This window comes from Podarcis erhardii, assembly GCF_964252035.2.
Source record: "Podarcis erhardii genome assembly, chromosome: 14".
NCBI lineage: Eukaryota > Metazoa > Chordata > Lepidosauria > Squamata > Lacertidae > Podarcis > Podarcis erhardii.
The window spans coordinates 22050506-22067235 of NC_138503.1; the positions used below are offsets into that span (position 1 = coordinate 22050506).

Genomic DNA, 16730 nt, shown 5'->3' on the forward strand with positions numbered 1-16730 from the left:
TTAAACCCATATATTAATTTTCTTTTTAGCCCTTGGAGAGCTTGTTAAAAAATATTGTTCTTCTTAAGAAGAGCTGCCTGTGGATATGCAAGTTATCAGATGAGTCAAATTTAAGGAACATGTGCTTAGCATTTGTGTACATAAGAAAGCTGGTTTGGTTTACTATGTCGGGGCTGGCAGACGTGGAGTCAAATCCTAGCTCTGGATTCACAAGGAAAGGCACAATATTTTAAACCATGGGCGGACACTCTATTGAAAAAGTTATCACAGATTGCACAGGCAGAGGAGTTTGTAGAAACTCTGAACACAGGATGTGGGCCTGTGAGGCTGCAACAAATTCAGGCTCTAGTGCTACACTTCTGCCTGACAAAAAGCACTCCCCCACCAAAGCTATTGGGGTGGGTGCAGATTTATTACACCTCACAGCAAAGTAATGCTTTCTCTTTGACTTAATTTGTGGCAGAGATGGATTTAGGGTGGGGTGGGTGTTTCCCCTGCGCAGTGCACCAAGCTGGGAGGGGGCGCAAAATAACCGTTGCCACCACATATTTATATGGGTACCTACTGAGAAGATCCACAATAAAACGAAATAAAATAAAAATATGTTTTGTGAGGAGGAGGAGTCCTCCAATTTTGTCCTCGCTCAGGGCTCCATATTACCGAATTCCATCCCTATTTGTGGCATGGTTGCCGAAAAGACTGGACCCCACTTTTTGTTTATTTATTATTTAATCCTTCGTTAAAAATCTTAAACAGCGTCCGTAGTCTGCTTTCTTAGATCTTTGAATTAGTTGCCAGTTATTAGTGAGTTGTGAGCCAAACCTGGGTTACAGTCTCCCAAAAGTGCATTGCCCCAGGGCTACAGCTGCCATTTTCATTTTATTTTAAAGACAAGGAGAAAGAGAGGTGAAGTAAAGTAAGCAGATTGATTCTTGTCAGGCAGAAGTTAGGTTGGGGAATGCCTATAGCTCAGCAGTAGAGCATCCGCTTTCCATGCATAAGGTCCCAGGTTCAATCCCCAGCATCTCCAGGTAGGACTGGAGTGTCCTTGCCTGAAATCCTGGACAGTACAGAGTTAGGTGGATCAATGGTCTGACCTGCTGTAAGGCAGCTTCCTGTGTTTCTGTAAGGCTGTTGTAAAAACTACTGAGCTATGTGCATGAAGCTATTTGCTTGAAAAGTAGTATGCAAGTTATTTAAGTACTGTTAATAGAATTAAATTCTTTGTACTTGTGGCAAGTAGTTTAGTATGTTAGGTCATGGTCATTAGATTATTTGCTGAATAAATCGCAGGGAAACATTTTTTCTGAGTTAACTTCTTTCCGTGGAATTATATTCTGAACTTGTTGTCTGTTACTGCCTTTGTTCAGGTATACAACATGTTTCAACACCAGAGCCTTGGAGTTAAAGTCAATATTCGAGTGACTAAGCTTGTCCTTCTTCAAAGCCGTCCTGTAAGTTGGTGACAACCTGCTATGGTGGTGTTTTTATTTTGCTCAAAACAACTGTTTGAAATTGTGACTTTGATAACCATTAAATAATAGATGGGTTAAATAAAACAGCAGTGGACAGATTGCAGAGTTCCACAACCCACGTGCTGTAGCCATCTTTGGTGAGGTTTCTTTCACTGAAGTGAGGAAGTGCCAGTTTACCTGAAATTGACCTGGATCCACTGGTGGGCTGCAGTTAATTTCTGCCCCAAGTCTGGAAGCCCACATCCTCGTATTGCGATGTCACATGTAGGCCAACTCTCCTTGCTAGATTTGCCTTCCTATCATTCTTAAGATTGACTGCTTTTGATTATATGTATATATGCTCCTAGGCAGAGCAGGGTTAGAGCAGAGCCTGAAAAAACCTAGTCGAGTAGGGAGAGTTTGCGGAGAAATCTGCCAGGGCACAGGCACTGCCAGGGCATAGGCACAACCATGGCAGAATCTGGAAAACAGGGACCAAAACTAGGCTAGACCCTGGTAGAGTATGGGCAGAACTGTAGAGAATCTAATGGGTCATTGGTGAAGTTTCCCCAGAAATGATTTTACAGATCCCATTGCTGGTTACTAGATAGAACATGACTTTATTGGTTGGGCTGCTAAAATACTGCTTGGCAATCTTCATCCCATTGCTCCCTGTACTAATGCAAAGTGAAAATGCACCCCCTCTGCTTTTGCAGCAAGATTTCTTTCCCATGCAAAGTGGTCCTCTCGTCTAGGCAGCCACCTCTGTGAAAGCTAGCCCTGGTAGAGTTATTCCTCCGGTCCATATTAGTTGTCCATATTTTGTCCATATTAGTTTGTCATGAAAGATTCTTGGTTCATGTTCTACTGATGGCCTACTCATTGCTTGCAGATTTGCCACCTGGGTTGATCCCCTCCCTGCTTTGTGTCTCTTCAATTCCTCTTTGTTTCCTGAAGGCCAAGCTGTCCATTGGGCATCATGGGGAGAGGTCCCTGGAGAGTTTTTGCCATTGGCAAAATGAAGAATTTGGTGGCGCAAAGTACCTTGGAAATAATCAGGTGCCGGGAGCACGAGATGACACCCCTCCAGTGGATGCTGCTGTCTTTGTCACCAGGTAGTGATTTTAATTCAGATTGATTGATCCCCTCCAAGACTGGCTTTTTTATTTCAGGTGCATCCTGCAACATGTTCTTGACACAATAATAGTTGCATTACTGATGGTGGATTTGTTCTGCTTTAGTTTGTTTTGTGATGCTTCCTCAATGCTACCACATTATTTCTGCCTAGAGGGGCTATAGGACATCAAAAGCATGACAAAAATACAACAGAACATTTCTGGTATGAAAAGTTACTGGATTTCAGCAGGATATGCACTGATTGGAAATAAAGCAGTATGATTGCCCCCAAACATTGGTGGGCATAAGTAGTATTAAAAGCAGGATCACGTGTGACTGCCCTGGTATAATCATGAGCACAGATAATCTTGAATGAACAATAAAAAGGAATGTCTGGAGGAACCCACTGATGACTCCCACTGGCTTTGGGTTCTGAGAGGCTCTTGGGCAAGATGCTGTCATTTGTCATTTGAAGAGATGGAAAGAGGTTCTTAAAGCAGTGCCTACCCTATCCCAGAGTGCTATTTGCAAGAGACATCCCTTTACTCTTTGCTCCTCACTGGGGACTTGGGCAGGGTCTTTCATTCTGTGTTGTGTCCAAAGAAGCTGGACTCCTCCTTGCTGCTTCTGTCCTGCCCTAGTGGAAAGTGGAACTGGCAGAACTATTGGCACAATGGGCTTCTTGCTAATCGCTTATCCTTATTAAATGCCCAGCACTGTTATCAAGCATTGGCCATTATCAGTAGCAAAACCACATAAATATGGGCCATGCTGCCTATTGTGACTGTCCTCTGGAGAGCCCCTCCCTGTTTCAAGCTCAGGGCTTTTCTCATCACCAGGCACACATTGATGTTTGCTTATTTATACTCCTGCCACCTCTGGGGTCTGCTGCCCCTGACTTTACAACTTTCTTCTCTGCTTTTCTCCTCCATCCTTGTTACACATCTGTATTCTCTCTCCTCTTAATTTACCAGAGGTGATGCTACTTTTCTTACTCCTAATGCAGTCAGTATCTTTCATCTCTTTCCCTTGTTTCTTCTGGTTCAGTACCTGGTTCTATGCTTGTTCATTCTCAATTTCACACTCACTCACTCACACACACACATTCCTTCTCCTTGCCTGCCCTCCTTTCTAGTCCAGCCACGCTCACTCTCTCTTCTCCTTCTCTTGCGCTGGATTCCATTCATCTGCAGTCTCTTTGCTGCACCTCCTCCTTTCACTCCCACTTCCTTTCCCCATCTCTTTCTCAGTGGCTGGGACCTGCATGCAGTGCATCTCTCACCCCACTGTTATTCTCTGCCAGGTTGAATAGTGCTGCATCCTTAGCTTGGTCACCCTGCTTCATCCTTCCTAGCTTATGTTCTGGTCAGACTGCCAACACCTTAGCATGCTGGAGACCTTACCTTGCTTTAGATTCACAGAAAACTTAGTTGAGTTACTGAAACTGAGTTTAAACAAATACTATGTTTGTAAATGGTTCATATGTATATTTGCTAAACACTTTTAAGTGAAAGGTTCACAATATTTCCAAAGACATGTGCCAGCCAGATGGGGAGATGGGGAGAACCATAATTTTTGTTCCCTGTGTTGCATTTCCCCCTCCTTCATAATCCACCCTTGGTGTCAACATAGTTATTCATTTTTAAGATTCAGGGTGATTTGCAAACCAAATACAATTAAAATAGAAGAACAGTTTTAAATGGTCAATAGAGCCTCATGAAACTCAGTTAAAATCTTATCACAGAATTAACAGCCGAGCTTAAAGTTGCTACAGGATGGGAGAGGTCTTAACCAACTTCAAAAATATCAAATGGGGCTGGTCTAATGCATATTCTTCAGCAGGAAGATCCTCAGTGAGGTTGCCATTGCTGAAAAGTCTTGGCTTATTACAGAATCCCAAGGCACATGGATTAGGGTCCTTGTGATTATTGCATATAGACCCCTTTGGGTAGCATTGCTGGAGAAGCAGAGTATAGAAATTGCAAAAAAAAATGAAAAAAAAATGAGAGCAGGTGATACCTTAGATCCCCAGATTTACCTGTGCTTTAAATTAATTAGTACCCTTGCTTCAAAATGTAACATTATATTTACATTACATTACAAAATGAGGTTAAGTGCTGACCTCTTGATCTTCTTTGAACCCTGAGATGTGATTGGATTCTCTGATTTCTCTCCCCACTTCAATGTAAGCTTTAACACACACTCAAGCACACTATATTGTTGAGAGGGGCAGCAAAGGTCCACTGTTTTACATATTCTCCTTCCTTACCCACTGGGTTGATTTACCAAATGGAATGCCACATGTACTTAAGCGTTTGGAGCAGCTAGTCACTCAGGGAAAACTTGGGACACCCTCCAAATTATATGGATTTGGAGAAGTTTACAGAAGTAATAATAGATGGGGCGCTCCAGCTGCCACTGGTTTGGATAATGGACTCAAAGATTAGCTCATTTTGTGAGAGAATTGGGCACCATACCAATGTAGGGCTTCAGCAAAACCACATCCACCCTGCAAAATAAGCCAGCGCTGTGTTGCCACAATCTTTCCCTTCCTGTATATCTTTTTGCTTTGGCTTTTTTGTCTTGCTTGAACTTTCCCCTGCATAGGAAAGGACAGTGTGTCAGTTGGAAGATTTCTTGGCTCAACTCTTTTTGGTTTCTGTGGCACAAAAGTTAGCATTTTCAGCTAGGCGCTGCAAGCTTCTTCATTAAGCGTTGGCTTTCAAAATGCATGTACATGTCCCTAGATGCTCCCCAGTGTGTCCACTTTGGAAGGGCTAAGCCAGGGAAAGGCAGGAGCTGGTTTTTCAACAGCTGCAGCTGCTACAGTTAGCATAAGAACTAAGCTCTTAAGGGTCAGCCTCTAAAAATGAACTTTTTTCTGGCTTTTGTAGGGCAGGCTATGTTTGTTTGGGCAATGGAGGAGCCAAACGCAGCTTATCTCTGGGAAGTTGTATTCTAAATTTCTATTTATGTGATTGCACCCCACCTTGATAGCATGCTGTAACATAAGAAAAGCCAAGGCAATCTACTCCAGCATCCTGTTCTCACAAATACCTCTGGGAAGTCCAAAAATGGAATTCTCCCCAACTGTGATTCCCAGCAGCTGGTCTTCAGAGGTATAGTGCCTCTAACAGTGGAGGTACAACACAGTAGTCACTAGTAGCCGCTGATAGCTTCATCTTCCATGATTTTGTCTAATCCTCCTTTAAAGCCGTTGGTGGCCATCACTGCCTCTTGTACAAGGGAGTTCCATAGTTTAACTATGCACTTTGTTTAGATGAAGGGCGGTATTAATAATAATAATTTCACCTTTGCCCTTTGCTTTCTGCAAGGTGTCCTGAAGCTAGAGGGTGGGGGCACAATTAAAATGATTTTCTGATACATTATTTTCCTTATGACAAGATGTTGCGTGCTTGAGAAGGACCAAGGAAAAGTTTTCATAGGACTGTGCAGAAACTACCCTGAGATATTTCCCTAATCTTATCAGAAATTCTTCTTTTGCTGCCCTTGAAGTTCCACAGATGTTTCTCTTCTGCAATAATTAAATTCACCTCAAAATGTCGGTTCTGGTGAGATTTGCCAGCAATTCATTGCTGATTACTGAAAAAGAACCTTTATTTGATGTGCTCCTTCCTTCCTTCCTTCCTTCCTTCCTTCCTTCCTTCCTTCCTTCCTTCCTCCTGCCACGCCACTCTACACTGAGCTCCCTGTATCTTATCCCTCTCCCTCTGCACTGGCTGCTACTGGATCTGATGCAGCATAAGGCAGCTTCCTTAAAATTTTTGTCTTTCACTTGTTGTCTGAAGTGGTACAACCCTCTTTACCACCACATTCAGCTGTGTGCATACATATGGCCTCTGAGCTGTTCCATCACAGAATGTGGCTAGCGGTAGACTGACAGGCCATGGTTCAAATCTTTGTTGTTATGAGCAATGGCCAACAGATAGGCCAGGGATTTTGCCACTGAATCAAGTTAAGATTGTAGATGTGGAAATGCATTTTTGTAATGCTCTCACACTCTTGCACATGCAGACACAAAACACCCGTCTATAAAAAGCTAGGACATTAGGGAGAAAGGTTTGGCATAGTTTTGTAGGTTACTAGTGGAGATTAGTGTAGACACAGCTCATAATTCTACCACCTCAGTCAACCTCCCCATTCTGCATAATGTAAATACGCAGCTAGCTGCCTACATTTTCTTTTTCTGCTCCCCTTCCTGCTGCCACGTTAAGAGCTCCCCAGTGGACCGTTTGGTGTTGAGGGATAAGATGATTTTGCAGTCCTGACAATCAATCACAGGTGGCTAATTTTGCTGCACTGTTTTCTAGTGTGGAGCAGTGGCATTTAGAGGGGAGCATCCAGGGAATCGCCTGGAACCACCAGCTCCCATTGTCATAATTTTGGTACCAGAGTGCAAGAGGGAGAAATGTCGTGTTTTTATTTGCTAAGCTAGCAAGCCCCTTAGGGGAAGAGGCTTTTCCAGCCGTGGCCTCCCGCCACTTACTCAAAGTTCACAATAAAAGCATCTGTTTGATTTACCAGTTTATATAACATAATAAATCCTTAAATAAACTTCTGTCGAGCTGGCTCTGGGAACTCCTGTGAGGGTGCTTGCGCCAGCTGGGTCAAGAGCAGAATGTCATCAGCCGCCTTGTGGAAAGGCTTGTATTTCAAGCATTTAGATGCAGTAGAGCAGCCCTGGATTCCTTTGGTTCACTGGTAGCAGCTTAAGAGTTTCTTTTGCTTCAGCCTGAATTAAATCCTTTTTGATGACTCTCCTGAAAGAGAAGCCTGGAGATGGCTTTGGGAGGAAAGAAAAATGAAAGCAATGGATTGACAGTGTGCATTTAATAAATGTTAGTTATGATGCATTGAATCGCCAAGGGTAAAGATGTGCAGAGCATGGTTAGTGCACTAGGAATGGATCTGGAAACATTTTAACTGTATGGTCAAGATTGGGGTGGAGGGATTGATTCTGCAAGTTTGCAGCAAAAGCTGGCCTTGGATAGTGCCAGCTGGATGACACACCGATATGCCTCTGTTCTCAATCCCTGGAGCAACTGTTTTTAAAAACCCAGCCAGATGGGTGGGGTAAAATATTAATAATAATGCTTTATAAACATATTAGTAGTTTATTCCATTTTATGAAACAAACACCATACAATAGTTAAAGGGAAAGTACAAAAACATTAGAAGATTACGTTCATAGTTTGAAATTCTCAAACATCTCAAATATTTTGGTTTTGTTAAAAATTAATTGGAACAAAGTAACGAGGTGGGTAAGTCCACCTAAAGCCAGATGACTCTTTTTTTATTTATTTGAGGGCTGCTTTCCCTCTTGGTCAGCCGTCTAAGGGGCCACATGCAAGCAATGGGCACAAGCAAGGCGGAAGTGGGCATGGCTATCTACTTGCCCATGCTCAAATACAGCACACACATCCCGCACATTTTCTTGTACACTCAAGCATGCGCGCACACCAAACCTGGACAACATTTAATGGGGATTAAACAGATTGACAGAGGATCAGTTCTAGCAGGGCTCTTCTGATGTCTATATACACTCATGCACCTGCACACTAACTCTCTCCTGCCCCAGCAATTAGGTCATGAAGGAGAGCATTTCAGACCAAATTGCTGTGGGGAGGGTGACCTCAGAGACTGCAGCTGCGGTGAATGCCCCTGAAAATGCCACCCACACCCGGGTACCACAATTAAATTTAGAAAGGTTTTCTATTCGCTCTGATAGAGCAGTTTTTCCAAGCCTAATCACTGTGTGTTTAGTGCATATATAAATGTGCAAGACTGGATTCAATGGTTTTATTATACGTATATGCTTATTTTAATAAATATGTTGTGCATCATAGCATTTCATGTTTTTAATTACTTTTTTTATTTTTAGGACAGATTTTTGTGTCCACAAGGATGTGCCCTGTGACACTGTGGGTAAGTAACTAAGCGATTACATTCCATTTTTACGAGGGTTGTTGAAACCAAGGCACTTAAGATGGTGTTGGAATCCAACTCCCATCAGCTCCAGTCAGCATGGCCAGTGGTAAGGAATGATGGGAATTGTAGTCCAACAGTATCTGGAGAGCCACAGTTTGCCCAGTTCTTATCTATGTTGCCTTTATTTTATATGTGGAGTTTTCTGATCAAGCTCAGAAACCACTGTCACTAATTCCAGTGCGCATAAAACACTATAGGTAACTTGCAACTTACGGGGTATTTAACTTGTAGGCATTTAGCTTTACCTGCTTGGCAAAAAACTTAAAAAAAAAAAATTAAAGGGAGAAGACAGAGGGTGGGCATGTGGGCAAAAAAAGTTAGGCAATGTCACCCACCATTGAACCCAATATGTTTTGACGCAGAGTAACCCCTGCGTAAGTTGAGTCGCCTGTACGTAATACATTTGCATATTCATATTTATTCCCTCAACTTTTTCTACACCGTGTGCTAGACCTGGCAATTAATTCATCTTTGCTTAATTGGTTTGACATTGTGACACTGGAAATTGTAGAACTGTAGAGTGAAGTTGCCAAGGCAATCAGCATCTGGGTTAACTCTTGCTAAACTGAACTATTCTGCATTGTAAATAAGAAATGAATGTCCTAAAACTGAAGCTTACAAGGAATAAATCGGAGTACTTTGAATGAAAATGCAAGGCAATTAAGGGAAAAGGAATGTTCTATAAGAGTATCATGTACTGCTAGAGCCAAACCCTGATAATCATCTATGTCCCATAGACTGGGAGTGGGGAGCATTTTTTCAATCTGAGGGTCACATTGTCTTATGGACAACCTTCCAGGACGGGGGCACATACCAGTGATGGGTGGGGCTAGAAGCAAAGGTGGGTGGGGCAATAAATGCAAATTTTACCTTTGTACAATAGAAGAATTTCTGCACATGCTCACACAGCCCTCTCTGTCTTCTGCCAGCCAAACAAGAGGTATTATCATAGTTCAAGGAAACAGTGCAGCCAGGCTAAAACATATAAGGAGAGTACAAAGAAGGGCTCTTAAGGGAGAAAGGGTGTGCGGCCTGGGGAATGTTCTGAAGGCCAGATAGAGTGGCCCCTAGCATAGACTTTTGTGGTAGAAAATAGTAACGTACTGTAGAAAATTAAACTGTATAGTAACATACTGTAGAAAATTAAACAGGAAAATTAAATACATTTCCAGGATCCATCCTTTCTTAGACGATTGCATGGCAAGGATTGTACAGTAACTTCCCTGTTTATATCAATGGGAATTTGGCTGGATCGTGCTGCTTGGGTATATCTACAGTACAAGCCTCTATCAGTTTTCTTTCTGTTTAAATGTCATAGCTTCCTCCAAATATACTAAGGAATTGCTGAATGTGTTAGAGATCCCTAATGCCGCTTCTATAACTGTATATACCAGATTTTCTTTGTGTGTGTGTGTGTGTGTGTGTGTGTGTGTGTGTGTGATTGACAGCTAAAACAGCTTTAGTGTAGGATGGCAAGGTAAAAAGGAGGGCAGAGCTCCTATACCAGGGGTACCCAATGTGGAGCTCTCCAGATGTTAGACTACAAATCAGATCAGTCACAGGTAGCATAGCCAGTGGCCAGGATGAAGGGAATCCATCAACATCTGGAGGTCACCAGGTTGGCTGTCCCTATCCTACACCTTTAGCACTTGTGTAGAAGCAGGAATTTCAGTAGGTGTAGCATACCTAACAATAGTACACTGTTTGATGCTTTATTTTCTTTGCCATACCTGACCTGTTCATCCCAATGCACCTACAATCATGGGGCACATAATATACATAGAGAACAGATTCAAGGATAAGGCTAAGGCAAGTTGGTTAACCTGTGTCTACTTGGGTTATTTTGCACCTTTTACGTAATTATGTTGGTTTTTGTAGTTTCACTGACTTTTTTTCTTGCTTGTAAGCTGCCTTGGGGATTCTAGTAAGGTAAAATAGAAATGTTTTAAATAATAAAATGTGATAGTTGAGGACTCATAGTTAAGTATAGAGTATTCATAGTATAACTTACATAGTTCAGTTTAGTTGGGTACAGTGGCGAAGCGTGGGGGTACAGGGGGGCCCGGGCGCAACATCTGGGGGTTAGGGTTAGGGGGCGCAAATCCACGGGTTAGGGGGCGCAAATTACTTGCCTTGCCCCGGGTGCTGACAACCCACACTACGCCACTGGTTGGGTAGGAGCAAAACTCTAGTCCTTAGAAATGTGTATTTTGTGATTCAGTTAGTCACACTTGGATGGATTTAAGCTAATTTACTCAATCAATTTCAATGGGATGAAGAATCTGAACTCTTTGGATTTAACCAAAAGAATTTCTTGATGGTTGAAATGTTATCCTTCTTAATGTATCTTTCTCTGTCTTGAAGCGATGAATGCTTTACATATCATGTACTCAAACCCCTTCTAAAGTGCAGGATGGGAGCATCCTCATTCTGGAATCTTTTCTGTAAAAAAAAAAAAAAACCTGGAAAAAAAAAAAGAAATGTGTATTTTGTGTGAAGACTTTATTGCATGTTTCGGAGAAGTAGATATTTTTTCAGCTTTAATATTTCCTTGCTATATCTGCTTTCTGTTAACATTATAGCACTAAGCATATTTTCTCAGAAGTAAGTCTCTCTGGGATTTATGCCCCCAAAAAGTGTGTTTAGGATTATAACTGTAGACTTTATCAAATACTCAGTTTGTGTTTGCAGATTTTAGTACAGTCATAAAGGGGAGGAATTTGGAAACTTCCACTTTTGACTAACTAAAGCTTGCTGCGTTGCCTGTATCTGCACGTATCATTAGTATTAACCATGGTTAGCTTAAACTATCCAGCTTCAGTAACTGTGGTTGAAAGTTAGCCTTTCTGAAACTAAACAATTTGGTCTGATGTCAGTATAAGGCATCTTCTTATGTTCCTAATGAGCACAATTCCCTTTTCAGCTGCCCAGAGAACTTTTATGTTAAGTGTCGGCACACAAATAACATAAATTAATTAATTTAAAAATGATGGCTATGCACAGTGGCCAGTGTTTCTGTGTATTCTCCATTCAACTTGTATTAAGCCAGATATATCTAATGATCCAGATTCTGCACAAACCGAAGTATTTTCTTGGAAGCTGTGCTTGCTGGAGAGAGAAAAATGGCACCAGGCGGCTTGCATTTGTATCTTGGCAGGGTGTGCTTGCTGGAATGGATTGCTCAGGGAATGGAATTCAACTGCCAAGGTAGCTTTGAAGGTTACATAATGACTCAACCAAGCTCAAAAATGGGGAAAAAATATGTAGGTATGTATATGCGGGATAAGACTGTGCTGGCTGCTCCAAGAATCAGAACAACCACATTTGTGTTGGAAAGAGTCTGCTGGCACTTAATGTATTTGCTCAATTGGTTACCTGGCCCCAAAGGACAGCTGAATTCTTTCTTTATTTGAAAAAAGAGAGAGAGAAAGGAGGATTTAATGGAAAAGGCATGCAAATTTCTAGCAATAGCATTGTAAGCAGCGTAACTGCAAAGAACCCACAGCCTCGCCCCCCGCTCCCCGCCCCCCACCCCCCACTAGTACTGAAATGCAGGCGGCCTTGCTTTTATGCCGTTCAGGGTTCCCTGTTGACAGAAGCTAGTTAAACAGTCTGTGGGCTGCAGCCGTCAGCCCTCAGCCATATCTCTCGTGTTGTGACTTGAATCAGTTCTCCTGTTTCCTGCTGAAATCTCTGTTCCAGCCATGCTGCCTTTGAGCGAGCCAAACAGTGAGAGTTCAGCGTCTCGCTCTTAATATCCTGTGGAAGGAGACTGGACGAGCTTTGCATAGCTTGTCAGAGTCTAACCTTGTTTTGTAGGCCAGCATGTTTGTAACCCTTTGCAGGTTTTAGGGCAATCTCCTTTGCTCTTGCAGCCCACAGTGAAAATGTTAGACATGAATTGAGTTTAAAGAGTCACAACTTTTTTTGTAATAGCAACTATCTGCAATTGGATGACCTTAGCTTAGCTATTTCCTGGGGGCATCCCTAACTTGAGGATAAATCTGGGAGAAGTTCCTACCCTCTCCCTATTTGAGTGATATCACCAGGCACTGGATCTGAAAATTTACTCGTTTCCTATGTCCTGAATCGGCCTTCACCATGGGAGTTGTGTTAGTCATTAAGAATATATGAGAAGCCCCAGTGGATCAGGCCAAAGGCCCATCTGGTCCAGCATCCTATTCCCAGAGCAGCCAGCTTGAGGGCTCGTATAGGGAGCCATCAAGCAGAACCTGAGTACAACAGAACATTCAAGACATTGAGGGGGCAGGAAGCAGTGATGACTGCCAGGAGGCAGCTGGTGAGAGTACTTCCACTGCCATCACTAAATATTTTGCCCAGCCCCTCCCCCAAATCAATGAAGTAGTGCCTGGCTCATCCTTCACCTCTTCCAGTTTTCCACCAAAAGTACTCATTTGAGAATTTTCGGCTCAGCCCGAGTTTTATTGTGTGCTATATATGGTTCATATCTTACCTCAATGGCAAGTGTGTCATTCCAGCTGCACTTAAAGATGCCCTCCCTTTGCAGTTAGCCATTCAAAACTGCCAAAGTTTTCTACATGATTGTATACTGGTATAGTAAATCTAATTGCTGTCCTTAACTGGCAGAGGTAATTTTGGTTTTGCTCCACCCTGTTCACTTTACTAGAATCTTTGAAATAAACATTTTTAGCCTTTTTGTGCCTCGGTATCAGCGTGCAGAATATTGTCTACCAAAAGCAACCTAATTCCAATTTCATTGTAATTTAAAGCACATCCTTTACATATCTCAGAAAGCAGGCAATCGTATATGCAGTTGGACTGGCTGAAGACACAAGCCGAACTGATGTCCAGCTAAGAAACTTCAGCCAAACAAATGTCAACAAAGGCTTTTTGGAATCCTTCCCAGCTACTGGGTGTGTGAGGCATGAGGTCTGTTTGGAGGCAGATGTGGACGGAATAGCTTAAGCGTGTTAGAACTGGAGGCGGGATGTTCCATGGAGAGAATTGCAACTCCTGGAGTTTATCACTTTTGGGTGTTGCCAAAGCTTTAAAATAAGGTCCAGTGAGAACTGTAGTGTATTGCGGGGGGGGGGGAGGTTTTGTAAACACTTCTTGAAGACCCAAAGAGCACTTCATGGCCAATATGCAAATATTTCTTATAGTTAGCTTTTTAAAACTCTAATTCCATGTACATTTACTGGCAAATGAAGCCCACTGAATACAGTGGGATTTACTTCTGAGTAAACACACTTGACATTGGCTTGCACAGCTGTGGTCCTCACACTTATTCGAAATCACTGGGACTGTCTGAACATAGCCAAGTTTAAGATGGGCCAATAATCAGATTCCAGACCAGGCATACAAACAAGTGGGATGAGGCAAAGAAAGGAGAGGCGAGTTTGTTCTAAATATGAGTGGGTCCAACTGAGGTGCTAGGCTTTATGGTACAGATAGATCTTGACTTGCTTGTGGGTTCAGCTTTCAGAAACCAGGCTGGTGCTGAAGTCTAGAGGGCTCCCTTGACTCACAGAACTTCTTATGAGCAGCACCGGACATAAGGCATTGGAGACTGGCTGCTGGAAGCCCTGTTTTCAGACCCCACATTCCCATCAGCACTTTGCAGACTTCTAAGTGTAAACATGCATACGATTGGACTGTATAGCTAGAACCCTATGCACACTTTTCTGGGAGTAATTACCATTAAACACAATGAAACACATTTCCAAATAAACATGCATAGTGATCAGGTATTACCTTAGCTGTAATTATAGGTTTTGCTAGTATTCTGCAGTTTATTTTAAAAATGCATACGCTGCCTCATTTTCAAAGAGCTTAAGCTAATAAGTGAAATTCAGTACTCCGGAGTGTGAACATTAAAAACTCAGCAACTTCACTGCTGAGAAAATGCAAATCCCATCTAATCTCAACACTGAGATAAATCCATGCTCAGATTCTTGCTGACGATTGGCCTTTTGCCACTTCCTTAGGATATCTCCAGGAGTCTTTCCAGATGTATCCATTTGCCACATACAGTGGTCATGGACTTGTACTCAACTTCTTGTGACAGTGTTCTTGGAGTTTACATTTTGCATGCAAGCAGTAAAGCTGTGCAGGCCATTCCCACACTTGCGAAGATAGCACAGTTTCCCCTTCCATGCCATTTCAGCCACCAGGGACAGTCTTTTAGTATTTGTTTAGTTTGGATTTAGGTTCTGGTGCTGGTACTTGAGTTCTGTGGTTTACAGGTTGAAAGCATTCGTTCTGTGTAGCTATTTTGCTGGTGTCTTAGAGCTCTGAACAGTCTCTTCGGTCTGAAATACCTGCTTTGGGATGCCCTGTGCCCCTAGCAAGAGCCTAGAACTTTATTAAATAACTGTATACCTTTATTAATAGTGCAGGTCTTTGACCCCTTTTGTATGTCATGTGAGTAGTAATGAAATAAAATGTTCCAATTACTTATGAGGAAGCAGGGTTAGAATTGTTGCATTTTTTCCTGAGTGTCTCAAGAGAGCACGAAGGTGTTGAAGGCTCTACTGGGATTGTTCATCAGTTGTGTTTTTAGTTGGACAGCAAGATTTAGTTGGGTAATTGGTAGGGGCCAATTTTATTCAGAAAGAACACATTCCAATTAGCAGAGTTGGCATACATATTTTTGGGATATTTAGGTCTCTCTGTGTTGCTGTAATAGGGAATGCAAAACTTTCCAAGGTTTAGCCGGTGTAAAACGATTGTGACAGCTGGTATGATCAGATTGAGAGCAATACACATTCAGCATAATTGTGTGCGCGCACACACCCACATTTATGCCTGGAAGCTGTTTATGTTGCTTTTAATCCAGAGGATTTGTTGGGAAATGTTAGGCATCCCATCACATGGCATTTCATATTCGATTCCTCAGTAACAGGGACCGTTAAGCAAAGTCAGTGCAAAACTGTCGCTGTTTAAGCTGTGGCTGTGGCAAATATTTTCCACTTTTGATATTCAGTTTGAAAGTAGCTCATTCTATGCAACTGAATAGATTCCTGGGGGGTGCGGAAATCATTTTACTCAGCATTATATTGTTTCTCTAGGGTATATGGGGTGTTAGAGATGGGGTGGGGGACATGCCATGCTCCTTCTGGGGTAGTTTGTCCACCTTTGGTCTTCAGCCTGTACTCTGCTCTCACCTGTGGTTCCTAGAAGCTGTCAGCATGCGACAGCAGCCACACCCTGGGAACAGCTTTGACTGGCCAGCTAAACCAGGCGAGGGTAGACAATGAGTCTCAAACCCTCCATGAGTTTGGGACTTTCCCTGCATGTGAAGACAAGCTCAAGCAGATTGAGCGGACGAGTCCAAGAGTGGCCCAATGGTCAAGAAGGCATTTTCTGCTCATGCTATAGAGCGAAGTGAGGGGCAGATGGGGCTCATCAACCTGGGAAGGTAGCCTCTGGAAACCTCTGATCCTAAACCTCCTTTGCTTTGTGGGACATCTTTGAGAGAAGAAAAGGCTAAATGAGTAAACCCTACACAAATCTGGCGTGGAGTCCCTATGACAGTTGGATGGTGCCTTGTACACTTTCTTCCAGCAACTTCTGCAGCCAAACTGGTGCCAAACGTATTGTTCTGCTTTCCTTTAGACCACATCAGCGAGGCTGAGAGGGGGGTCTTGTTGTCTGGGCAGCCCAGAGCCTCCATACACACTGCCCAGGCTTGCGCCTTGGGGAGTGCAAAGAACAGCTGCTGTTTGATTTGCATATTGTTTTAATCAGGTATGGTAAAGGTAAAGGTACCCCGACCATTAGGTCCAGTCACGGACGACTCTGGGGTTGTGGCGCTCATCTCACTCTGCAGACAGCTTCCGGGTCATGTGGCCAGCATGACTAAGCCGCTTCTGGTGAACCAGAGCAGCGCACGGAAACGGCGTTTACCTTCCCGCCGGAGCAGTACCTATTTATCTATTTGCACTTTGGCGTGCTTTCGAACCGCTAGGTTGGCAGGAGCTGGGACTGAGCAACGGGAGCTCATTCCGCCGCGGGGATTCAAACTGCCGACCTTCTGATCGGCAAGCCCTAGGCTCTGTGGTTTAGACCACAGCGCCACCTGTGTCCCTTTAATCAGGTAGATTCACATTAAAATTCTAACCAAATTGAATTTCTCCCCCATCTCTTATCTAATGTGAGATTATGGGT

At 42.9% G+C, this 16730-nt stretch overlaps 1 protein-coding gene across 3 annotated transcripts in view; it reads left to right on the forward strand.

The window, feature by feature from the left end:
• The window catches only part of ADAMTS17 (ADAM metallopeptidase with thrombospondin type 1 motif 17), a 172489-nt gene that overhangs the window by 37547 nt on the left and 118212 nt on the right, over nt 1-16730 (forward strand). For all 3 annotated transcript variants that reach the window (XM_081838768.1, XM_081838769.1, XM_081838770.1), the window contains 3 exons: nt 1371-1454; nt 2412-2569; nt 8473-8516. In XM_081838768.1, coding sequence (XP_081694894.1) covers nt 1371-1454; nt 2412-2569; nt 8473-8516 — 286 coding nt within the window. The remainder of the gene's footprint in view (nt 1-1370; nt 1455-2411; nt 2570-8472; nt 8517-16730) is intronic.